The sequence below is a fragment of the Python bivittatus genome, unplaced genomic scaffold (assembly GCF_059951505.1).
Source record: "Python bivittatus isolate LINGU-HERP-01145 unplaced genomic scaffold, Pbiv_v1 ctg000060_np1212, whole genome shotgun sequence".
Taxonomy (NCBI): domain Eukaryota; kingdom Metazoa; phylum Chordata; class Lepidosauria; order Squamata; family Pythonidae; genus Python; species Python bivittatus.
The window spans coordinates 16,463,219-16,490,610 of record NW_028277044.1 but is presented as its reverse complement, the minus strand read 5'-3'; the positions used below and the strand labels follow the sequence as shown (position 1 = coordinate 16,490,610).

Genomic DNA, 27,392 nt, shown 5'->3' with positions numbered 1-27,392 from the left:
AGTTTTTAAATAATCTTGCAGTTGATCCAACAATGGCCAATTAAGTCAATTAAGTGTTTTCGCCTTCCTTTCCCTTCCCCCTTTTAAAACTTCTTTAAGTTGCAAGATAACAACTTTGCTACTTATTTCTACAAAGCTGGACTACAAGTTCTTCTTTACTACCAAGATTCCAGGGACCTACAGAAGAGAAGAACTGTTCCTTATTCTTTTAATTATTGTAGCATCAGAGCATCAGATGGTACCATAAAGGGAAAAAAGAAGAAGAGTCTGCTTTAGTGTCAAAGGAGATACTGTAATGTGGGAAGGGTGTGTGAAGGCATCCATGTCTGCGTGGAACCATTTGGGAATGCAAAGGAAAGGCAAGGGGGCTGGCAAAAAGGGAACAAACCCTAAAAGGAAAAGGCAGGCACTGGTAGACTGGCACTTGCTTTCCTTTTAGTTTTGCCTTTCCTGGGAAGGCAAGAAGCATGGGAATGACCAACAGGTCCTGCAGAGGCTCAGCGCTGTTGCCAACCCACCCAATTTGGACTGGAATTTATGACCTTGGCTGAAGAGACAGCTGGGGGCAGCACGGGCAGCAGTGCAAATTGCCCTTCATCCAGAGTTCCCAAACTGTGTGCTGTGGTGCCCCCAGGGGCACCGCTAGCTCACAGGGGCACTGCAGGATATTTTAAACTCTATGGAGAAACACAGCAATACTTGACATCTATCAGACACCGCACGAACTACTAGCTCAAGGTGGTTGACAGTTTTGGCCTGGGGTGCTGTGAAAAAATTACTGAGTCACTAAGGATGCCATGAACGGTAAAAGTTTAGGAACTTCTGCCCTCAATGTTACAGTGGCTTGTAACTTCACTGTATCAGGGTAATGATGTGCACCACCACAGGGGAGGTAATAGCAATCCTATTTGTCTCTAGCAAGCGTAACACGAAAGTGGGACTACAGAATTATTCGTTTCATTAGGAGTACAATCCTGTTTAATTAGGAGTAATCTCGTGACTTAGACAAAATTTAAAGTTTGTATCTTTGAAGGAAATGAGCTAAGATACAAGCACTGTAAAAGCGCTCCAATATTTTTGTTGCATTTCCTTCTTTCTAGACAATGCTCACTATCCTTAAATGTAGTCCAAATGCTTTTATTCCTGAGACTGGCAGCTTTAGTAGGATAGCACCTAAGTCCTTGATAACTCATATGTCATAGTTCTTCATTAGATCAGTATTATTTAGAGTTTATTTTCTTTGCTAGTTGGGTCTGTTTTTGCAAGGATGCTGCTGAATATTACTCAGCAACAAAGGGCCATCTGACTTTTTAAAAAGGGCCAGCCTAACCCACACAGTCCTTAGATGTACTGAAATACATTATTTTTAAAACATTTGAGAAGCAGAGGTTTATATTCCTTCAGTTCTATAGCTAATCTTTATCACAGAGGCAGCAATGTCTTCCTGCAATTACAACTGCATTGTAGGTCATGGATTGGCCTTACCTATATTAGATATATGATAAGCAGACAGTAGGACTCTGAGCACCATAATGATATACAGAGATCATTAATGGATGATTGATTAAAAAGTGTAGCTTACAGAAGGACTAGAAGTATGTCTGAAAACCACAAAATAATTTCAAGCAGAGGACAGGATGGCAGAAAGCAGTGATTTGCAGTAAAACAACAGCACAAGGGAATGGTTTTGGGTTATATCCTTAATCTTGTTTCTAAATAAACCATGGGCCAAAAAAGGCAGCAGTCCTCTGCCCACTTCATATCTAACTCCTCCACGTTTTTCTTTTCCTCTTTATTTTTCTTTGCTGTACAATCTGCCAAAATGGTTTTCCCACAATTTTGGCAGAAAAAAAATGGCATTGGGTCAGATCAGCTTTCCACAGCCCTCCTACGATATAATGTGCAAGAGCAGGCACCCAGACACCAAACAGATGCAAAAATATGTGAGTTTGGGTCACGTTAGCAGCCTAAAACTAAACAAGAATATTTTCATATACTGACATGTCATTTCCTATTTTTCTTGTCAAACGTGTTAGATCAAATTCTATTTAGAAGTGGGCCAAATAATAGCATTTATTTTATTATTATATATTATATAATGAAAGCCGGCTAGGTGACTTTGGGTCAGTCACTCTCTCTCAGCCCAACTTACCGCACAGGGTTGTTGTTGTGGGGAAAATAGGAGGAGGAAGGAGGATTAGGTATGTTTGCCTATTTCTTTCACTTTTTTGTTAAAGCACTTTCTGTGTTTTTCTTTCTTTTTCTCAATAATAATAATAAAAAAAGGTATGTTCTCTGCCTTGAGTTATTTATAAAAATAATAAAAGCGGGGTAAAAAAAATGTAAAAACCATTTAAAAGCAATATAAAATGTTTGTTATAAAATTTATTGTCGTAAATGTTATCCCGAAAATATATCCATAGAATTTGAAAGAAAGCTACAGAACTATGTTAGGATTTTGCATGCATTTTTACTTGGCTGGCCAGTCTTATGGGCAAGTCCCCATACTTCCCTCTACCCAATTTAAAATCCGAACAAAGCTTTCAGCCTTCCAGACCAAAGTGCACTCCTGCTTATTTAAACATTTCTTTAATTCAGCCGATCATTTGTTTATTAATAGGGTTAAACAGAAATTCTTCCCAACTAACTGCATGTCACCCACAGATCTGTAAGGAGATCCCATCTACTGCCCTGCACATGTACACCACCGCAGATTGCTGATACATGTTATAATGGACTATTTAGTTGCAGCTAGCTAAATAGGTGTAAATCTGTATTAATTATTAATACAATTCATTTTTTCCAGTATGAGTTTGCAAAGTGGGGAGGCGAGGGAGGACCTAAATTTCTCCTTCCCGCTGCAAGTTTACCAAAACTCCACTAGAGGGAAGCCAATTGTAAGGAATACGTCTGACTCGTCCGGAGTGGGCAAACTTCTTCAAACTTCCATCTCCTCCGATTGCTCCTGGGGTACGTATTTCCGTTCCTCTGACGCTTGCCCGAGACCGAGCGCCGATATGCGAAAACATCCCTCTGTCCCCCTCCGATGGATTATACGACTACGGGAACACGCTGCGGCGTCGCAGCACCATAAGCAGAGCACGAAGTTGGTGTCTTATTGCTAATGCGCACTAACTTTCTTTTGCCTCGAGTGGGATCAGGAACGGAAAACAAAGTGACAGGCCAATTTTGAAGAGAAAGGGAGATCTTTGCCTTACGGATCTTGCGCCTCCTAGATGGAAGACGTCTGAATCCCTCCGTGCAGCAGATGAAAGACTTAGTTGCGTCGTGCAATTCAGCCCCCTTCGATTAGCAGCAGCAGCAGCAGCATCCTTGGAGGATAATAACAGGACCCGACGTCGAAGGAGTCGAGGGCGGGGACTGGGCGGTTGTCCTGATGGTTGGCGAGCACGGGAAGGGCAGAAAGACCCCAAACCTTCGAGCGACAGAACTTGGCCGGGGTTCGGGATCAGGCTGAACTCGTCCTCCCCAGGATCCATGCAAGAAACGAGGATTAGAGGAACCGACCGCTTACGGCACCCTCCCCACCCCACCCCACCCCCGCCGCCTCCTTTGTATCTTGAGCACCGCCGCCGGGAGGAATATTTGGAAGATGGGAGCCCGTGAGACCCAGCGGGCGGAGGCTGCGCCTGCCCTCGCCGTACACAACAGGGAGCGGCGCTGGGAGAGCGAGGCAGCCGCGGCTCGCTAGGAGGGAGGGCGGGCGGGCGGGGGAAGGCAGCCCGCCGAGCCCCGAGGAAGGGAACGGCCGCTCGCTCTCCGGCGCCCGCAGCCCGGCCCTGGGCTCCGGCACTGCCCTCGGGCCAAGACGGAGGCGCCGAGGGAGCGCCGCGCTCTGCGCCTCAGGCGCGCCGTGCCCCGCCGTGCTTGCTGACAGCCGGGCGAGCACGAAGCGAGAGGAGCAGGTGCTGCCGACCTTCTCCGGCGGGCGGGCAGCGTCGCCCTCGCTCTGCCCGGGCTTCGTTCGCCGCGGAGGCTGCGGAGGCGCCTCTCCGCTGGGGGCACGGGGGACGGCGGCGAGGGGAGCGCGCGAGCGGGTGGCAGCCCCCGCCCACCCCGGGGAGCCATTGCCCGCCCGCCGGGGAGGAAAGCGGGCAGGGGAGAGAGCCGCGCTCCCAATCCCCGCCCTCCGCGCGGTGGCTCTCGCTGACAGGCCCTAGGCGGGCTGGACTCGGCGGCCCCTGCGCCGGCTGCCATGTGCCGGGGCTGCCGCCTCTCCAGCGGCCTCCCTCGCTGGCCTAAATGCTCCTAGGGGCGTCCTGGCTGTGCTCCTCCAAGGCTGCCGCCGCAGAGAAGCGAGCGGCGGAGGAGAGGCGGAGGCGGCGGGCGTCTTCTGCGGCGGCGGGAGGCGGCGGCGGGGGCAACGGCGAGGGACCGCCAGCCGCCGCCGGAGGGGCCATGGACGAGTCGTCGTTGCTGGACTTGCTGGAGTGCTCCGTGTGCCTGGAGCGCCTGGACACGACGGCCAAGGTGCTCCCCTGCCAGCACACCTTCTGCCGCCGCTGCCTGGAGAGCATCGTCAGCTCCCGCCACGAGCTGCGCTGCCCCGAGTGCCGCATCCTGGTGGGCTGCGGCGTGGACGAGCTGCCCGCCAACATCCTGCTCGTCCGCCTGCTGGACGGCATTCGACAGAGACCCCGCGCCGGCGCTGGAGGCGGCTGCTGCGGGGGCGGCAACTGCGGCCCCGGCAGCCCCAAGCCCCAGAGCAACGCCGGCCCTTCAGGCGGCAGCAGCAGCGAAGGCAGCCCCGCGGCCGCCGCCGGAGGAGGAGGAGGAGGGAGCAGCGTCGTTCCCCCCGTTAACCCTGGTTGTCAACCCCTGGCGGTGGCCACCACGTCCACCGGCTCCCCGAGCGTGGCCGCTGCAGCGGCTTCGGCCGCCGCCAGCCTGCGGGAACTCGCCGCCGCCAGCCGGAGCGCCTCGCTTAAGGTAAGTCGTCCGGGGCCGAGCCGCGCTCTCCCGGTTCCCTTCCCGCCTTTTTCTCCTTCTTTCCTCGCTCCCTTAGAAGCGCTCGTGCCCCGCCCCAGGCAGCGGGCTGCCCCCGCGCCCACGCCCCCTTTCCTACCCTGTTCGTGTCTACCTTTTCAACTCTGCAGCATGGGAACATCTTTCTGCACTTCGCCTCCAGGAGGGTGACTTACCTATTGGGCTGGCTCCAGCAACTTCGCTGGCTCTCCGCGTAAACTTTGAGGATTTGAACAGACGCAGGGTACGTGGCAATCCTGAGGATGGTAGATGTTGTGCAAAGACTGCTGCCCATTAAAAGCATGTTGTGGGAAACTCTTTTTATTTACTTTCAGAAATTCCTCACCAGGAGACAAAAGTGGAGCCAGATACAGTGGGTGATTGGGGCTCCTGTCTCTCTTCGTGGCTTTCTCTGCCATTTGAGAGCTTCCACCCAGCTCTGTGAATGTCCTGATCAATTTTCCTTGAAAATAGCTCTAGCAGATCCAAATTATGATGTTTCAGAATTGCAGGACCAATAAGAGGTGCCTCTGCCAAAAATCCCTTTCTCTAAATTGGAGCGTAGAGGATTCACTTTGGCATCAGTGGGAATATAGTGCTGGTTCTTTAATTTACTCAGCTACAGATACTTCATTTACCTGACGTGTAAGGCACCTTCTCCTTTTCTAAAATGAATGCACTTTGACCCTCAACTACTGGTGATGCAGCAGAATGTAGGCTTTTACATTAGTTGTATACTGGCTTAGTTGTTGCTGTTTCTGAGTCCCCTTTCCCATACTCATACTTCGGTCTAAGGAGTATACAGTTCTGTGCAATAGTTCTTAGAAAATTCCTTTTCTCTTTGTGCTCTTTGAAGCTGTTCTTTCTGTTTCTGTTACTGTACAATGGATGATCAAATCCGGAGGTAGTTTATTTTTTTAAGCATTTTTCAAAAGGACATGTCATTGTTTGCTTCTAACATGGGTACTTCAGAGGGCAAGTGTTCTTTAAAATCACTGATAAGGTGTTTGATCTGGGCAGCATTTCTTCCTTTGAAGGAGCAGTGGCTGTTAATGAAGTCATTTACTCTTACATAAAAATCATAATGTCTTAAATAAAATTCAGTATGTTGAATAGTGGTACTGGACTTTATGGTTGAATTAGGCACATGGTACAGGAAGTTGTCAGACATATGCTACATAAATAAAAGTTACCCAGTTCCTCTAATCCCAGTTGTAAGGAGTAGTCAGCAGGTGATTGGAAAGATCTCTCTCTTCTTCAGACACCTACCCATCAGAATAGAGAATGTTGAGCTGAATGTAAAAATAAGATCTAGTATAAAGTGGCTTCCCATGTTCTTGTGAAGCAATAACGTTATTGAACCATCACATACTAAAACCAGTTTTTTCGTGTACCAGGTGAACTATCTTCGTATCTCAAATGGGGCTCTGGAACATGGCCACAATCAAGAGATACTGCTAGAAGCTATAACAAAAATCATCATTGTGTGTGCAAGAATGAGTAGTTTCTTGTACATACTGGTTTATAACGTGACAAGAGTTGGTAAAAACCTCTTTTTGTTTGCAGTGACACTTTTTCCTCACTTTTAAAATAACTTAGCTGTCACGTTTACTCCCTTTTTCAGGCTAATGAGTTCATTAATGTAAATGATTCAGTGAAATTGTTTGTTTAGCCTTCTAAGTGATTTCACAGCATTACCTTTTAAATCAGTCCAGCATTTCCAATCCTCATAAGGTTCCTCACAGCAAAAGAACATATAGCTATATCTGCACAAGAAGTTCTTAGAATTGCTACTATTAGCTATTTCACATATTTTCCTCAAAATGGAGGAGCACCTTGCATGCATTAAACAATACAAAATATAAAATAGGTCATTGTAAAGAGCAGATATTTTACCAAATTATAACATTTATTCTGCGGGATATGCCAAAAAATAAGTTCTTACTCTACTTTATAATTTAGCTGGGAATAAATACTAACTGGTTCATTGAAAAGTGGAATTCACTTACTTCCATGGGAAGAAATATGAATGGTAGAAGTAGCATTATTATGTTTACTAAGTGCAAAATTATTATTATCATGTATGGGTTGTTCGTTAAAGAAAATTAAGAAGCATTTATTTGCATGATGGTAGCTATTCTTTATGCATTTCTAAGAAATTAACTTCATAGTGGTGTTTTAAAACATAGCTGATACCTTCTTTGAATTCCTACTGATCCAATCCATTTTTAAGGACACTGAATGTTACATTAAGTTATTGCAGATTGGCTTAGACTGAGTTGGACTAAGTAATGAGGAGATATTGGGATGTGGAATTAGCTACCAAGGGAAGTAGAACGTCAGCCACAAATGTAACAAATGCTTACTGGACCAGAGAATGGCAAGTTATATTAGATGTTCTGATTTCATTATACCTATAGTTCTGTGTATTTATTAAGAAGTATGCAATTCTAACTCTCAAAATAAACTTACTGAATTAAGTAATTAAAATTTCCTTAGGGAAAATTTATCAGCCAACTATGTTAAAGTCATAAAGTTCGGGTTGGCTAACTAGTTTAGCCACTGTAGGTTACTCCACTTAAAAATGTCGATATTGTATAGCTGACAGTGACCAAAAATGTGATTGTTGTTGTTGTTGTTATTGACATTATTAAAAAAATCCTGCTTCTCACTTCTGAGATGTGCAGTTGATAAATATATCTGCCTGACCCTTCACTTTCCTTAACCAGGTTGCTTAGGTTGCTCTTGCTGATATTTCATGTTTAAAATAAAATTCCAAATCCTATTCTGTTTTATAGTTTAACAAATATTTTGCATCTGCAGAGGAGCAAAACTTTTGATCCTCAGCCAATACTAGAAAGGACTCGTTTTTACCTGACTACATATCCAATAATGTCAAAATTTTCTAAAGCATTATGATGTTTGATGGATATATTTAGCATTCATCTGACATAATATATTAAAGGAAGCAGTAACAAGCTCTGGATTTTTATTTGCATTTTAATGCTTCATTTTGGTAAGGGGATCATTGGAAAAACAAGATGTGCTTAAAAAGATATGCAATATTTATTAAGCTTGTGTTATTCAGGAAAATTATTTTGTAGTTGTCATCTTCTGTTTCTTTGTTTAAAGAGAACCTGACCTGTATTTATGTCAATGATCACATATTGTCTTTTTTTTCTTTCAATGGAAGAGGGGAAATAATTTACCTTTAACCTATAGTGCCAAGTAGAAATTATCACTGTTTCTGGGTGTTGATTTAGTAGTGCAGAGAACTTCACCATACTTCCCATCTCACCATAGCCAGACTTGCTAAATTATCTTAGGCAAGCCGCAAAGTCTATCCTTCCATCTTCATGTTGGGATTACACATACTGACATGTTTTATAGGACTTATTAATTATAGGAATTACTGAGATGTTGGATATGAAATATTTTCACACGCAAATTTACTTTACATTTATTTACTCTATAAACTGCCAGACTCGCAAAAGATTCTCAGCGGGTTACAATATAACTAATACAATTGTAAAATAAATACATAACGTAAAATCCATAGGACTGCCCGCCCACCACAATATCCATTCACTGATGACAACTTTATGGTGAAAATTACAGATTAAAACTCTGTGAAACATCTCCTTGTCACTGCTTTCCAAAAGCAGTTTGTACATGCTTGTTATTGTTGCTATAATTATGATTAAAATATCAAAACATTTTTATATTCTTGGAATCAAAACTATTTTATTTTTCTCTCCAGTTTCAGGCTAGTCCTATACAAATGTTGACCCATTTGATTGAATACAGTTTGCAGATACATACTGAGGTCAGCCATCATGTGATAATGGATGTGATAACAACCCTGTTTTGGGGCTACCAGATCTGGGCTACCCATACCTGCACAATTGCTAAGATGGCAGGAAAGAATTTTCTGTATCTCTTTGCTGCTATCTAGTGATCACCTGGATTTTTGCAGTCTGAAACTAGCAGCCCTAAACTATTTTTTCCAACATTAGGATACTGCTACCTAGAAAAAAAAAATTGTTATGTAAGTGTTCTTAAAGATTCTCATTATGCGAAGATTCTAGTTTTCTGGGATTGTGCAGCATACTGAAATAGTGTCCACAAACATAATAGCTATGTTTGCAATCCCACAGGATATTCTTTTCATTTTCAAACCTTTATCTAAGATGCAAACTAATTCCAAGATTTTCAGTGCTTCTCTTGGCTGACTTCCCAACTGGTTATATTAGATAGATATAATTCAAGAATGGCTCAGGTCTGCAAATTAAATAAATCTGGTAGATTCAGTTAAATCTTGTGAAGTTTATTCCCATACTTTGCAGATGGAATACATTAAGTCTACATAGGGATTAAATCTTTTGTTTCAGAAAATAATATCTTTATTGCTACTCAGTACATGTTGATATGCAGGGATTTAACAATAACATATTACTCTCATACAGGCTATAAGTAAACTTTATTTTTCTTCATATCGGTGTTTGACAAATGAAAGTTAATGATTAACATAAGATTCCTTTTTAAAGATTATGGTGACTGTCTTTAAAGATAACAGATAATGATGAAAAATTTTTTTCCAGGATGTAAGTGTTGATGTTTCTTTGGAATAAATAGTTGTAGAAGGTTGGTCTCCAGGGTTTAATAGCCATGAAAAAGATTTGTGTTAAGGTAGTTAGGCCTTAGATTAAGATTTAGCCCTGTCACTCTTGACTCTTCAGTGGAACCATTTTGCCACTCTGTTTTCTTTTCTTCCATTAACTGAGGCAGACAAATGAATTTTGCCCTTATTTGCTCAGTTGGTTCATATTTGGAGTGAAGCCATATTTTGTGCTGTTGTGGAAATTTATATTATAGCAAATAATCTGCCAACCTGCCATTCCCCTAGAGTTCATTAACATATCCATTACATGCTATGTCTGTTTGCATTCAGCTTTCCAGAGAATAAGGCTTTTTTATCTTATTTGGGGGGGGTTTGCCTTCAGTATATTCAGTACTGAACAATCTGGAATAGTCGAACTGTTATTTCTTTACTCCAGAACTTATTGTAACAAGATAATTCAACCTATAAATGTACAATATGTATATTTTAAAACTGGGTTTGGAAACAGCCTCACCTGGTGGGAAATGCAGGTTAGGAAAGATTAATACGTCTTATCAATATATGTTTACATATATTTAACTTAGAAATCCATTATGTATGAAATTAGTTCTTTGTCAGGCACATTTAGTGTAGTTTTATCAATATCACAATCTGTGAGCTTTCCAAATCTACTGAGGTTGGGGGCCGGCAGCCCTGTATTGTGTTGCTTCTCCTGCTTCTTCTGGGGTCTGTTTCAGTGTTGACTGGGAGCAAGAGGTCCCCCCCCCCGGCTCTTGCTTTGCAAGGTTTTCCAGGTTTGGTATTTACTCTTCTCCTGTCTAACATCTACATGAAACTGCTGGGTGATGTGATCCATTGCCATGGGGTGAGATATCATTAGTATGGTGATGATACTCAGCTGTACATCTCTGCCCCTGGCAAATCAGGTGATGCTGTTAATGTCCTGTCTCAGTGTCTGGAAGCTGTGGGGGTTTGGATGGGGAACAATTAGGCTTCAGCTCAACCCTAACAAGACTGAGTGTCTGGGCCTTTCGGTTTTGGGGACTTAACATCTTTGGTGCTGGATGGGGTGGTGCTGCCCCAAACAGACCCTGTGTACAATTTGGGAGTCCTTCTGGACTCACGACTCCTGCTCAAAAAGCAAGTGGCAGTTGTGGCCAGGAGAGCCTTTAGACAACTTTGTGTTGTGCACCAGTTGCACCCATTCCTGGACTGAGAGGTTTTATTTTCAGTCACTCATGCCCTGGTTACCTCCCAAATAGATTACTGTAACACGCTGTACATGAGGTTGCTCTTGGAGAGCATCTGGAAATTGCACCTGGCATGAAATCTGGCAGTGTAGGCAGTTATGTACACTGCCGAATCAGCATACGTTGCACCTCTGCTCCACAAGCTGCATTGGTTGCCAGTTTGCTTCTGGTTTCAATTCAAAATGCTGGTAATGACTTATAAAGCTCTACATGGCATGGGTTATTTGAGGGACTGCTTCTCCCCAATTACATCTACCTGTCCCATCAGGACCAGCAGAAGAAGCATGTTACCGTTCCCATCTATTAAGAAGTGCCATATGATGGGACCAAGGAGGAAAGCTTTTTCCACCATGGCACCCACCTTTTGGAACATCATCCTTTTGGAGGTTACTTGCCTTCTAAAGATTCTGAAGACATGGTTTTGTCATTGTGCCTAGGGATCCGGTTATGGTATGGAGCCTGCTAGATGATTGTATTGATTCATGCATGACTTGCACTTTCCCAATGATTATGTTTTATGGTTTTAATTTGTATTTAATGAGGCTATTGTTTTATTGTTATCTATCTTTTGTTTATTTTTTTTGTGGTTGTTTTAATTGTGAGCCTCCCAGAGTCACAAATGTGAGATGGGTGGCTATGTTAATTGAATTAATTAATCAATCAATCAATCTTTGGAATTCTTAGTTTTTAAACTGTTGTTGTTCACAGAAAAAATGATACATGCTTCTCATACTTACTGGATTCCAAATTTTTCCTATATAAAGGAGGTACATGAATATGTTGTGAACATTTAATATGGCACCCCCAAAGAGAGATCTCTTTGGAGAAGACCCTGATGCTGGGAAAGATTGAAGGCAAAAGGAGAAGAGGACGGCAGAGGATGAGATGGTTAGATAGCATCACTGAAGCAATGAGCATGAAACTGAGCAAACTCAGGGAGGCAGTGAAGGACAGGAAGGCCTGGCGCAATATGGTTCATGGGGTCATGAAGAGTCGGACACGACTTAACGACTAAACAACAAAGTGCACATGAGAGAAGTTACTGCCTTTTCCCTCTTTTGTTAGAAATGTGACAAGGCTACCTGTAGGAGTTAGGTAAACAGCAACTGTGGCAGAAGCAGCTAGAGCAGAAGCAACTGGTAATAAAGGGATCATACTATGAAGCAGGGATTATGTCCAGAACTGGTAACTCCCCTCACAAATTAAAAAAAATATTTTCCAAGTTTCAATTGGGAATGAATCTGCAGGGTCCAGTTATCAACATGGTTTAAAACAGGGTTCCCCAAAGTGGTCAGTATCGACCTTGAAACTTCATGAAGGGGTCAATGAGCTAAAGAGTTTTGGGACCCCTGGATTAAAAGAATTACAAGTCAGAGCTTGTGATAAAAGCTCATAATCATGTAAAAAAGATTGATTGATTGATTGATTGTCCCTATAGTCTGCTAATGTACCATTGATAATTTTCTATCTTGCACAGCATCAAGATGAAGATAAGTTAGTACAGAGAGCATGGATTGTTAAGTACAGAAATAAAGGAAAAGAAATAAAAAGAAGAAAAATGTGTGGAAATTGTTTTATGCAGAATAGCTCCCAGAACTTCAACCATATTATCTGGAAGTCCTGCTTTTTTGTCTTTTAAAAAAAATCCTACATCAACCCCATCAGTGTTCCATTGCAAGAAATCAGATATAATTTCATCTTTCAGTGTTTTATAAAAATTCTTCCTTGTTCACATAGCCAGAAATCCACAATTCTTGATAGTTTCCAAATATTGGGGATATAGCCAAGCAGAACCTATGCATCTTTGAGATACAGTGATTAATCCAGAGTCATATTAACAATCCTGTAGAATTTGCCCCAAATGCAACAATAATAGGACAAGGTCAGAGCAGAAGATGCAAACTGAAGGTCTCTACCTATCAAAAAGTATGACAGGAGGGATACTTGTGGGCATTTGTGGGCTACTGTCTTATGGGATATCTTGCTTTCCAAGATGCAAGAGTGGCTCCTATTTCCAAAACCTTCTGTAGTCTTGTCAAAAGGTGGCTTTTCTGGTAGGCCTTTGGAAATTGACTAATCTGAGTGGGATGGGTGACAGAAAATGAGAATGTGAGATAAAATTTTAACATTGGTTACAATTTTTATATTATTATGGTAGTGCTTGATTCTTATTTCTATTTTATTGCATAATACTTAGTGTCTTTTGGGATTAAAGTAGCATAAAAATCTTAAATACACAAATAACAGGGTGATAGAAGCCAACTCTTACTGAACATTTTCTGAAATGTCAAATATACAGAAGTATGTTTTTGTGGTATTAATCCCATCTTAAGATCAGAAAACTAATTCCACATTGTTTATTGGAACCTTTCTTTGGTTTGCCAGGGCGTGAAATAACGTCTGTTGTTCCAATCCCATATGTAAATAATACCAGCTTCCTATAAAAAGTATTACTGGCCTAGAAACCAAAATTAATTCCTCTAACACCTCTAACCACTATGGAACTTAAGAAACACAGTAGCATCTGGACCAAATTGATCAACTATCAGATACTTGAATAAACTGCCAGGAAGTATCACCAGGTAAATCAAACTCACTTTTTACTAGAATCTCTCATATATACTTGGAAGAAAATGTCACTTCCTTATATTCTGCAAAAGTGGTTTGATGAAGAGATCTGGTGAATATAGATCAGAACTATTCCATTCTCCTGTCTACCATGTATCTAGCTGGGGTCAGCTGCGCCATCATAGGCCATAATGTGGCTTCATGCTAGGTCTCAACAATGCATGTCAAGGCAAGACACATATCTAGGATCAAATCTTGAGTGAAAATTTTATTTGCATTCAGTTCTGTCAAATTGACTGACACTTTTGCAGTATAAAAGATAGATTTAATTTCATAGAAGTCCATTTATTCCAGCATTATTGTATTGGTGATTATGTTCTAAGAGTCATTAATGAACAATGGGTAAACATTCTGGGATAAACATTGTGTTCCATTTGCTGTTTATTACCAAGAAGAGAATGCTAAGTGTGAATTTCAAGATAGAGATGAAGTGGCATAACAAAACCATCTAAAGTGGTTTTCTGGATAAGTACTATAAACAGAATGAAATCATGCTATGAATGATTTAGTAAGTTTATGACTGTGTCTGAGGAATGCAATTTTGTACAAACCTGTAGTGTTGTGGATTTCTCATAAGATTTATAAGAGATTATTTACATTTGTTTTCCTATTATGACTACTTTTGCCACAGATTCAGGTCCTTATCATTTAATTGGGGAGCATAAGGGAGAAGGGTCTGCCAAGTCAAGATAACATATGTTCCAGATTCTTCTCTACAGTACATTTTGAGAAGCTAAATATTTGTTTTACTCAGAGCAATCGTTAACATAGTTTTTCTCTTTTCTGGTTTAAGAAGAATGGGTTTATTTAGAAGATAGAAGCCTCTAAAAAACAATATTTATCAGCATTCCTCCAGAACTCCAAAGCTATATGTAACTAGTTAACCATGGACTCATTATCACATTTCCTACTTGCGGCATAAACATGTCCTAGTAACCATTTTATTATCTCATGATCTCATGGTTTTGCCTTATCTTAACCTCAGACCATAGCTGAGGCAGCTTAGTCATCTTTGGCTGTTCCATTTTTAAGGTAGTGTTTTCTGTCTTGTGACACAATTTGTAAGAACCACAGTACTCAGTTCCCAACAAAAGCAACTCTCATTGAAACCAATGAAGGTTCAAAGGAAAGTTCATTTTATTGGAAAGTAGTGAACAGCTCTAGAGCATAGCTGGAACTGAGTCCCACGTGTGCCAAAACCTAGTTTTACCTCACTCCCATTTCACCTCCCCCTTCAGTCTTGGAATCTCTCTTGCGCATGTCGAAGATGTCCTCAGGTTCTCACGTTGGTATGGCTTTGGGCATTCCTGAGAGCACGATAACAGCCCATCTGCACCTAATGATCGACATTCCCATCCTTCCACCCCGCCTTCCTTTCTCTGCAATGGCAGAAACAAAGTGAACAAACTAGCAGTCCAAGTGATTGATTGCGAGGATTCTGACATGCCACCCCTCTGGAAAAAAGGATCAGTTTCGGTCTTTGTGGACAGAGACCTGTAGAGGGATTAGATAGAGAGAACTAAAACATGTATACATTTTTACAACATTAATGAATTCGTTATTTTGGCTTGTTAGGATATTTCTTATAAGTTAATCAGCTGTGGTGCTCACACATGTTTCTTCACCACCCACTTGCACTGAGACTTGGGAAAATGTTTCCATTGAATGCGGAACTGTACTTCTCCTCTGCGTTTTCTGGCATCTAAAATTTCTTTTACTTCAAAATGCTGCTCGCCTTCAATCATTATAGGGTCTGGTGGTGGCTGCACCACGTGCCACTCTGGTGATTCTTTGTAAGGTTTTAAAAGGCTACAGTGGAATACTGGGTGAATCCTCTTAAGATTCTTAGGTAACTGTAGTCGAACTGTAACAGGGTTAATGACTCTTTCTATTGTAAAAGGTCCCACAAATTTGGGTCCCAATTTCTTTGATGGTTGAAGTGTTTTGAGGTACTTAGTCAATAAGTACACTTTGTCTCCTACTTTCCATTCCTTTTCAGGGGACCACTTGCGATCTGCATGTTTTTTGTAATCCTCCCTGGCATCTTGTAATGCCGCTTTAATTATAGGCTAAGTATCTGTCATTTGTTTGATCGATTCGTCTACTGAGGCCACTTGAGTGGATTCCTGGGGAAATTCTGGGATAGTGACAAAATCCTGCCCGGTAGCTACTTTGAACAGGGGAAACCCAGTGCTCTGATGCACAGCATTGTTATAAGCCACTTCAGCAAATGGCAGGAGTTCTGCCCAATTGTCATGCTTATAATTTACAAAACATCTTAACTACTGTTCTAATAAGGACTTCAAACATTCAGAAGCACCATCTGTCTGGGGGTGGTCACTCAAACTCAGGGCTTGACTTGACCCAATTAGTTTCACCAATGCCTTCCAGTGTCAGATTCAGCCAGTGCGGCACGGCTAGGGACTTGCCCAGCCGTGCTTAGTTAGTTTCACCGCCCGAGCGCCAGCAAAGGAAAAGGAGAAGTGAGAAACCGTGAACTGATTAATAGGCCAGCTGGGACCGCTTTACTAAACTGCAAGCAGATACTTTGTGTCAACACCAATTTGCCTTGAGCGCTGCAGACAAAGGAGTGAGCAGCAGCTCGGGGCAAAGCAATCAGCGGGTGATTGAGAACCCCTGGCTTTGCGTGCAACAGAAAGACCCAATGAAGACAATGACCACGCCATCAGGGTAAAGCAATCAAGAAACAAAAGAACTGGACTGAATCTGCCATTTCAGTGAAGGGGGGGATTACTGCGGGTAATTTGTAACCAAGCAACGGAGCTAAGCGCGGGAAGAGGGGGACTATAAATTGTGCTGTAAGATGTGCCAAGCCAGTCCTGGCTTTGTCTGTAATTACGTACGTTACACTTGAGTAAACTTCTTTGCTGAACACACGTGTCATGAGAGTTTCTCTGAGTCGAACGGGGTAAACCTTACATCCAGAACTTTGAAGTGAACTGGACCCCATGATCACTAATGATCTGGTCAGGGCCCCATGCAGTCTATAGATATGCTGTATAAATATTTTAGCCAACTTCCCCACAGTTGGGATAGATGCGCATGCTACAAAATGGGCTTGTTTTGAAAACAAGTCAGTTACTACCCAATTCACTGTTTTCTTCTCACTTTCAGGTAGCTTAATAATAAAATCCATAGCAATTAGTTTCCAAGGCTTCTCAGGGTTTGCTACTGGTTATAAAAGGCCCATTGGTTCCCCCCCTTGTCTTTTTGCCATAGCACATGTTGGGCAGCTAGCTACGTACTCCACTATGTCTTTCCTCATAGATGGCCATTGATTGCGAGGATTCTGACACAATTTTTGTTTCATGAATGATGTGGGTGCTGACACAGGCAAGGGTAAGATCTATCTTGCTCCTTTTATGCTGTTGTGGGCACACTGTGTCTCTGAGGTACTTACAGGATCCAATGCTTTCGTCAAAATGACCAAAGTATCAACATCTGGACAGTTGCCTTCTTTTACATTGCTCTGATCCTGTTGACAACATTACAGTGGTACCTCGGGATACGAACGCCTCTACTAACGAACATTTTGGGTTACGACCAGCTTTGGCAGGAAAAATTTACCTCGGGTTACGAACTCGCCTCGACTTACGAACCGGATCCACGGCCATTTTCCCTGCTGCCACGTGGTCGCGGCTTCTGGTGGGCGAGGTCGCGGTAGCAAGGAGACGTTCGGTGAGACTTGTGGTGTGTTTTGTGAAGGTTTTTGGTGTGTGTGTTAGCCTGCAGCTAAGAGGCAAAGAAGAGAGGAAACCCCTGAAGGGGACTCTCCCTCCAACCAATAACTGCCTCCCCACCCCATTCTCCCTCTTCATGCTGTGCCAGTTGCACTGTTTTTCATGTTTTTGTGGTGTAAAAATAAAATGCATATGTTTCAGAATGGATTGTACTTTACATTGAACCTTATGGGGAAATTGCCTCGGGTTGCGACCAACTCGGGATACGTCCAGAGTCATGGAACGGATTAAGTTCGTATCCCGAGGTACCACTGTACTTGTATAGGTAGTTGAATAGTAATTTATACCCAAACTATCCAGTTTTCCTTAATAACTTGGTTATAATATTATTTTAACAATATGCCTCATAAAATGATGAAGGGGTCTCAGGAGGGCCCAGATTACCATGAATGAGGCCACCAGAAGGCTATCCATGATGCAGTGAGGGCAGATGTTACACTAACCTTACTACTATGAAGTAGGCCCTAATGATGGGTGTAATTCATGCTTGGTTGGATTCAATCCTTGCTGCCCTCCAGTGGTGCTTCACCCATTTCATTTCTCTCAACTTCTTTGTAAACCAGGGGGAGTTCCAGGATCCACAGGAGAAGAGAGGTTGCATGAGCATGATCCGATCCGAGGCCCCCACCACATTCTTATTCCAGGTAAAAACCTGGGCATCAGTCAGGCCATGCAGGAGACCCCTAGCTCCCTCTGGAACCCAATAGTTTCCAGTAGTTGGCCTGGGGCAGACTGATCAAATAGGCTAAGTGTCCCTGCAGTGGAGGGCAGCACCAGAGAACCTCTGGGCTTCCAGAGGGGCCTCTGAAGGTCTGTTAACTGAGTTGAGCACAGGGGACCAGAATGTGACACCAGCATAAGGCACCAATCTTCTAATGGTGCACCTATCACCTCTCTAATTGAGCCCATCCACCTTGCTGCTGGTAGTCATCTTTTCTTTCTTTTTAGCTTTCCCAGCATTACAGACTTCTCAAGAGAGACAGGTCACATAATATTTCCAAAATATGATAATTTAACCCTTTGGAATGCATTTAAGGGATTTATTCATGGATTCACCGTTGCCATTGTTTCAGCAGAAAAGAGACTCATAGATTTTAATCTTGTACAGCTGTAAAAAGTAGTTGAAGACTCACTTTTGTCTTATGCTAAACCCACCACAGATGAATTATACCAAGTGTTCTTTAGCAGTGAGGGTTAAATTGGCACTGCTACATTCAGAACAATTTGAACATTCTTTGAAATTCATTAATCAGAACTACAGTGGTACCTCGGTTCACAAACTTAATTCGTTCCACGACTCTGGTCGCGAACCGAATTGGTCACGAACCGAATCAAATTTTCCCATAAAGTTCAATGTAAATACGGTTAATCCGTTCTGACCCCTACGAATGTGGTCGCCAACCGATTTTGGTCGCCAACCGAATCAAATTTTCCCATAAGATTCAATGTAAATAAGGTTAATCTGTTCTGAACCATATGTATTTTTTTTTAAACCACAAAAATATGAAACAAAGTACAGTACAGTACAGTATGAAGAGAGAGAACACTAACCTTGCTTGAGGCGACTTCTGGCGTGGAGGACAGGAAGGCAGGTAGGGAGGTGGTTATTGTTTGGAGGGAGAGTCCCGCTCACCTACAGGAAGCCACGACCTCGTGTCACAGCAGGGAAGATGGCTGCGGGTCGTGTTCGTCACCCGATGCAGAATTCGCGAACGGAAGCAAAATTTTGCGAACGGTGCTGTTCGTGAACCGAATTGTTCATGAACAGAAGCGTTCATGAACCGAGGTATTACTGTACTGGGTATCAGGAGAGAAATCTGTAAAGTTGTTGTATCACTGCTTGAAGCAACAAAAAACAACACAATTTTATATCTGGAAGTCATAATCATAACTAGTTAAATACTAATAATCTAATTACCATTTTTAATTTTTATATTCAGTTATATAAACTGGATACATCTGTGACTGCCAGTCCTTCAAAATAGATCAAACTAGGAAATGAGGTCAGTACCTCTTTTGTTGCAAAGCCATACTGACAGAATCTTGCAAGTCTGAATGTGTTTCCCCCCTCCCACCCTTTATCTTCATGTGCATTAGGGAGGGACTTGTATAAGACATTTACGCATGTTACATTCTTGCCCCAGACTCGCGCCCCTTTTATCAAGGCAGTTCTCTTTGTCCACTGCATCAACTGACCAGCACATTATTAATTTGGGGAAAATATTGAAATAGATCTTCTATAGTCTGTCTGTCTGTCTATCTATCTAAATCAAATCAATCATGTATCTATTATATGTATAGACTACTGCAAGAAACTAGGATTTACAATTTGTACACACTCTATAAAATACCCGGCTTTATGTTTTTCTTGAAATATATCACAGTATGTTGAATTAAATATGTCTAAATGTATAGATATAATTTCAGTAGGTATAACCTGGTGGTTAAAACTTCTACTGAGTCTCTGAGGTAAGATGAATATAATTAATATGAATATTACATTGAGACTAATGTATATTTTAAGAGGGATTCCAACATTAATCCCTAATAGATACTTTGCAAAGATAGAGAAACTAATGAAACAATTTATGGAAAGCCCAAACCCCTGAAATATCTGTAGCCAAATTGAGGTTGCCTTATGCTGAAGAGAGCTTTAACCTGCAAGGTTTTCAACTTGGGCTTTTAATTTAGTATCTTAATTTTTATGGCATGAGAATGGTTCTGAATATCACCATCTTTGGGCCTATTTAAAGAGTAAGCGTGTAAGTTTTAGAGTGCAAGGATAGTAAACAGAGATGTTCATTTCAAAGCTTGAAAGCTGCTAGACAATATTTGCCCATTAAGCAGTGAGGTTTTCATCCAGAATCACATGAGAAATTGATGTCACAGTACTTTTAAAGCCTGAAAACCCTCTGCTCAACAGGTTTTGAAAATACCAGGAGTCATCTTAAGCAACATGTCTGGGATATTGACTTCCAACAAGTCTGAGTCTAGGCCGTGGATTTTTTCCAATTGAGCACGTGCCACCATCTTATCACTCCTCTATTCCAATTCTGACATTTTTCCAGGCCTTCACCCTGGCTATGTTAGATGCCTTAACCTCCACAGACCTGTGGAGACATTATAAAAACATTCATCTAAATCAGCACATATACCGAAGTGGAGATGGTTCTGTGGAGTCTCTGAGCCACATGTTTCTTCTTGTTCTTTTTCTGGGGAATCTTGGATGAAATTTATCTATCCCATTCTAAAGAAATACCTTGACAGAGAGTCCAGTGCTTATTTGTCACTTCTTCTATCTGACTGGGACTCTGATTTGTCTGATTCTGTGCTTCTGTATGTTCTATTTGTCCCTCTTACAACTGATGACTAACGCTAATCTTGGTGACCACCACTATTATTTGTATTATTATATTATTTTATTATATTTTACGCGTACTTTTTGTTCATAACTATAGATTTTAGGTGTATGTGTATCTGTATAGATCTGATTTACATATTTGATATATATTGTGTTTTCTAGCTCAAAAGCCACAGTGAAGGAAGGGAAAGGAAGAGGTAGAATTATCCAAATGTGAAAATAGCAGGAAAGATGTTCTACTAGGACACCTGAGCCAAATAAGGAATAAACACCTTAAATCTGTTGATTTATAATAGTTGTTTTAAAAACAGTGAGAAACTGAATTTCGAATTCAGAAATATATATAATTGAAACGTACACTGACAAAACAGTATAGTACAGATCCTTTAGCAGCCTCAGAGGTACCTGCGATTGTAATGTATCTTAACAGATGCAGCACTTGAAGTAAAACCAATAATTCAGTTTTATATGAAATTTAAAAACTGAATAAATATCCAGTCTTGGAATATCAATGGATCCAAGTTTTTAAAAATGTAAAATTTATTTCTTATGATTTAATTCATCAGAAAATATTATTTTGTAGCTATTAGATCCCTCAAAGGAAAGGTAACACATTGATTGTTTTTGCTGATATTATAAGAAATTTGGGGACTGTTTAAGTTATTATTTAGTCTTGTGTGGTCAAATCGTAGTAAATACAATTTTGGGGGAGAAATATAATAGCTTAAGATTTAATGTGAGGTTAAACTATATTCGTAATATATTGAATGTGTTATTTTATGAAGAGTTTTGACTCTGCTGAGGAGAATCTTACATCAATAGTAAGAAACTTATTCTGCTAATATTAAGGAATTGCTTTAGGATATGAGATTGTTATCTATTTTAGAAAAGTCTTTGTATTATTAAAATAAGATAAAGCAATATGTTTCTCTATGATCTCAATTTAATGCAAATTTAAGGATGAGGATGATTATTTATTAAATTTATATACCGCGCAACTTCCAAAAACACTGAGCAGTTACAAATAAAAGCATTAAAAGCAAGAAAAAAATACAACAATACCAAAAATGAAGAATAAAGATGGCAAGCATGACAAAAAACTGGACAAGAATGAAAAGAAACAAACCCACACAATCCAAAGGAGGGTTCACTCACCTTGGGCAAAGGTCTGGGCAAAGAGCCAGTCTTCAGGGCCCTTCGAAACACCAGCAGGAATTGAAGTAATTCCCTGTTGATAGAAATGAATATTGCATTTTTTTTCCTGTTATGTTTAGCTTATTTTAATCAGTCATGTATGCAATTATTCGTATTGTATAACCACTATTTTTTTTTGGCTAGTGTTATAGTTGTTGGTATTTCATTATATGATAAAAAATAAAATAATAATAGAAATATTATGAAAGCTTTGTTGTGTGCATCACAATGCAAGTGTCTCCCCTTTTGTACAGGTGTGCAACATCACAATACAAAAGGGGTGGAACTTGCAATGTTCTGGTGCAATGCTAATTAATCGTTTGAGCCCCCCTTTGGACACCTCCGCCCTCTCTCTCCAATCATGGGAACTGCCCTTCGTGGCCATTCTGGCTTTTGCTGCAGGATGGTCAAGCACCTGGCTTCCAAAGAGGCACCTGCCCACTTCATGCCTGACCGAAGGCTTGCACGGACTCCTTGTAAATACAGGATTGGCAGTCTTTTGCATAGCAATATTTCGTATTAGGATTTTTTAAACTTGAGGGGTGATTAGCATGCCAAGTGATAAAACTGGTGTCCCTGTTATTAGGTTGACTGAAAATAGAATATGTATTTTTACTACTTTTTGTATTGAAATGCATGATGGTGTTCAGGGGTACATAAGGATAGGAACTGATGCACACACACAGAACCAAAAGATCAACGAAGTATTATGTTATTTTACAGCTGTTTACATTAACAAGATGATGTAGTTTGAGTGTATGTACAAATTATTGCAAAAATAATAACAAAGAAACGGTGTCTTTATAACTAACAACAAAAGTGAAGTCTTAAAAGAAAATCTTAACAGTTCTTAGCTTGCAAACTGTACTTCTTTCACTTCTTTTCTCCTCCTGCTTATCTAAAGTGTTGGCTTTGGAATGATAATTGCTTTCCTTCTCTACTGAAAGGGAAAAATAAAGAAACTATGAGCCCCCCCCCCCATACTCAAGCTTTCTCTGGCTCCAGCACCTGAACCAATTGGGTTTTTGTAGAGGAGCAATGAGGTGAAGAAGATAGGAGGTATCTGTTAGGAAAAACATGAACTTAGCCCAGGAAAACAAGAAGGCATGAGAAAGAAACTCAAAATTGCCCCATCTTGACTCTTTTTGGTATAAGAGGGAAGAAAGGGGAAACGCTGTCAAGTTTTCAAGATTCTTTTAGTATAACCTATATTAATAAAGTAGAGTTCTAGTATTTCTTGTGGTATTTGTTTCCTGACCTGGGCTGAGAGCTTTGCATTGCAATGGTACTCAGTCCAAGCCTGCCTTTTCCAGCACTACTTTGGTTCTGTTACTCCTCCACTGCTACAGGTATCTCCTGGTTCCTTTGTGCTCCTCTGACATGGATCCCATGAGCTTCCTGCTCCTCTGGTCATCTTTCTCCTTCTCTGTCAGCATTGGGTCTGGTTGTTTTTCTCCCTGGCAGCATCTCCTGCAGAACTGAAAGAAGCCCCTATCCTTGATTTTCTTCTTCTTTGTCCTATATACAGTACGTTATCTTTAACATGCTTACATACCAGCTTCAGGTGCTTCTAGAAGAGTTTTAAGGATTTTTTTTCTTCCTGCCTCCATGCCTATATATTTGTACTTGGCCATGAGATCTCTCTGAACAAAATAATATATTCCACCTGAATACGTACACTTTTACAAAGAAAGATCCAGTTCTCAAATATGTCAACTCACTCTGCACAGTTGACCAGTTGATCCCAAGTTCTCTTGCATGAAACTGTTCTTCATGCAAAAGTTAGGCTTAATTTTAGCACTGCTTTGGTTGCACAGTGGATTACATGTTGGGAGAGGAAAAGGTAGTAGGTTCTTTTAGATCTCTTAGAAGCTTTTGATACTCTGCTTAAGGCATGTTCCTGAAAAGCTAGTTAAATTGAGAGTGAGCAAAACAGTGTTGCAGTGATCTCATTCAAATTTGGGTCTCTGTTTTTCAATTCAACTTCTTGGCATTTGTGCATTAGGGCCGTGCAAGATTGAATCTTATCTTCTACCTTGTCCAGCATCTGTCTGAAATGCTGACTTTGGTCATCTGGATATTTAAAGTCCAGTTGCATTGGTATGTTGATTACAAACAGCCCTATCTCTTCTTTTTCATCTGAATTAGATGAAACGATGGAAGTGCTAAATTTCTGTTTTCTTCCAGACATGCATATCTTTGTTTAATTGTTTTATTGGTTTTAAAATTGTAGGCCCTCCAGAGTCTTGTGGAGTCAGGCAACCTCTAAAATGTATCTATGTATGTATCAATCAAATTAACCAGTAATCATCTCTTTTGATTAATAGTGTGGAAACTCTGGAAAGGAGTTTCAACATCAGGTCTGTAGTTTGGAGTTGTTAACTGATCCATCCTTGTCTTTAGAAACACAAGTGTTCCCTGTGGCTCAGAATGTTATTTATTAATTCGCATTGGTACAACACTCTTGTATCTACATGATGAAAGTGTAACTTTAGTGATCCCTGTTCTAGTTTAATGATTCCTGCCTTAGAGACTTCAATGCCTTTGAAAACAGTCCAAAATATGGTAGGCAGAATATGAGTTGAAAGAAGATACTATGATCAATTGTCTCATCTGAGTTGTATCATCTTTTCTGTTCCTAGTTTGTTTCCAAGCTCAATTCAAAGTGCTGATTGTGACTAATAAAACCATTCACAGTTAGAGTCACAATACCTAAAGAATCCAAAAGAATATAGCTTCTTCTATGAGCTGTCTGTGTCTTCAAACCATCTTCAGAAGTGCTTCTTCCTGTACTTTTACATGTTGAGATTTGGTAGCTGGTTATGAGTCACCCCTTCCAAAGGCTGTGTACCACTTCCCCCTAAATAAATTCTTACTGCATATTGGTGCCAAGTTATCTATTTGTTTTATTAAAATTAAATACTTTTCACCTGCATTTTAGATCTGTTATACTTGTGCTATTTTTTTTGTAGTCTATTTTTAAGCATTTAATTGCATTTTTGCTGCTACAATTTCTTTTAGTGATTTTATTGTTTTATCTTATATATTACTTTAAGTATCTATGCTACAGAGAGATGCATGTGTTTAAATGATGATGATGATCAAAATAAATTTTACTTTGTACATTTTTATTATGTGCTTTACATAATTTATTTAACAGTATTGGTAGAATTAAGTGATTCCTTGGATATATGAATGATGTCACAGATTAAATATGTAATATGGAACATATCTGCTACAGATTTGTGTACTTCAAAGGATATAGTCTACCTATTAAAATTATGAGTAATTAAGGGATAAGAATTGGAGTTGTATATTTAAATGTAAATCAGCCTATTCAAATCTTAGATATACCATCACAATATGGTTCTGTTGTATTTCCCTTTTTAAGTTTTCCTAGTTTTTCATCTGCCCTGAAAATTTGCTTTGAAGCTGTTTTGACCTATAATTGGTTTATATTTATAGGTGGCTTTTTATTATTGCATTTGTTACCATTTGATAATACACTGGAGTGGAGTAAATGAATAGCTAAGAAAGTCTTTTATTGAACTTGGCAGGCTTCACACAGATAATGTAGCGACTTTGGCATTGGTATTGTAGAAAAGAATAGCACAAACAGCAAGGAGGTCAGAAAGCCAAGCTTAGTTTGGAATTAGAACATCCATCACAGCTATGAGTTCACATGCAATTCATTTGACTTTTTATATCCACAGTTTTGTAACTCTTCTCTTGTACTTAGGATTTTTTTGAAATCCATAGTGACAGTTGATCATAAAACAATGAAGCAAGTAACAAAGAATAAGACTATGTAGCCATTTAATTTTTGTTAGTTCACGATAGAGTTATACTACTCAAATCTGATTTTGAGAAAAGATTAGCAGATATTGTCTCCAATTCTGTGCAAAGTATATTTGGGAAAGAGAGCTTTCCCTTCACTTTTTTTATTAGCAAGGTACAAACTAAATAGATCCTGTTATCAGTTTTCACAAGCATTGCCTAAGAATATACTGTACCTTTAGATACATCAGTAGTTGACAAACATGTTTCTTAATCTACATTTTAGTTTCATTTTTTTTTTAAAGCTAACCTAATTCTTTTTATTTAATAAATTACTAATGAAAGAAGCAGGGACGTATGTTCTGCTTTATAGAATGAAGTATGAAATTACAGAGTATATCTTGTGCAATGAATTGTTCTGTGTGGGAGACATGCCTATGAAAGCTGCTGGAAAACTTGCTCAAAAGATGTTTAAGAAGGCATCCTGTATTCTTGTATATCTCTTTACTCTTCTACGTGGATGAAAAATATATATGTACAAATTTGGTGAAGGGCCTGAACATATTCCTTGGCTTATACACCTGCTTTCATGCTAAAATCAATTATTCCAAGATCACTATTTCTGAATAAGTGTGCTTTTGATTTACATTTTGATGTAATAGTTACTCAAAAATAAATTAAATGCACAGATATAGAATGGAGATGCCTGGGTTGATAAGAGTACTTGTGAAAAAGATCATGACATTGTAATTGATAACAAACTAGATGTAAGTCAGTAGTGTGACAGGGCTGCCAAAAAGGCAAATGCAGTTTTAGATTGTATCAATCCAGATTGTTAAAAGCAATTGTTTCATACATTCAGCATTGGTCAAAGTCGACAAGGATGAGCAGGAGATTAAAAATGTAATTTTACAAGGAGAGTGTGAGCATCAAGGGCGATTGGTGAGAGATTTATTCAGGAACAAGCACTTCCACTTGACTAGACCACTGATAGCTATCACCTCTCTGCCTCATCTCTCTGGATTCAGAACCTCATAGTCACTTCTGCTGTTGGAATACTGGGCAATGCATACCTCACCCTACCCTCCTCCACAAGTCAGTGTTTCACATATCCTTTGAGATCTGTATCATCCTTGAAGGAGGACTCTTCTTGATATGGGGAATGCAGGATGCTTCTGGGCAGAAAGGCAGGATAAAAATTGATTAGATGATATCAACACATCAGTACAAAGTGTTCTTCCACACCTAGCAATGTTTGATTTTCAGATACCCAGAGCATTTTTGTTTTGTCATGGTAGTAACTAATGTTCTTTTCCATGGCCATCATAGGGGATCTATACAATAGAAACAGGTTTGCAAAACAAAAACCTGGCCACCTAGGTTTTTGCAAGTTATTTGATCAGAATTGCAGGCCTGTTGATGAAAGTTCCAGCTGAGAGTTTATCTGCTAGGGAGAATATCCAGAACTCAGCAGTATCATAGATGCTGATTCATACACATCTATGGATTGGATCTTGGCATGACATAAAAAAATTATATTGTAGAGTTATTTATGATTACAGTCTTTGGGCTGTATTTTTCAGGAACTAAAATAAAGAATCTGCAACTATGAAAAAGGAGTTGAACTTAGTTGACCCTTCCCTCAAAGAAGGGAATATGTCTCTCTGTAATGTCACTTTATTATATTCTTGTCTTTATTACACTTTAGAAAGAATAGTTGTTTAGCTGGCCAGACAAGCTGTGAGAAATGTACTGTTGGCTGATAATTAAATGAAGACTAAAGTTGTGGCTATTTCTGTGGTTGAAGATGGAGT

At 40.3% G+C, this 27,392-nt stretch overlaps 1 protein-coding gene across 1 annotated transcript in view; it reads left to right on the top strand.

Annotated features, from left to right (window-relative positions):
- Positions 1–2,432: 2,432 nt before the first annotated feature.
- Positions 2,433–27,392, top strand: part of SH3RF3 (SH3 domain containing ring finger 3) — a 220,634-nt gene continuing 195,674 nt past the window's right edge. Inside the window, exon 1 of the mRNA XM_088136560.1 lies at positions 2,433–4,950. Coding sequence (XP_087992686.1) covers positions 4,264–4,950 — 687 coding nt within the window. The 5' untranslated portion in view covers positions 2,433–4,263. The remainder of the gene's footprint in view (positions 4,951–27,392) is intronic.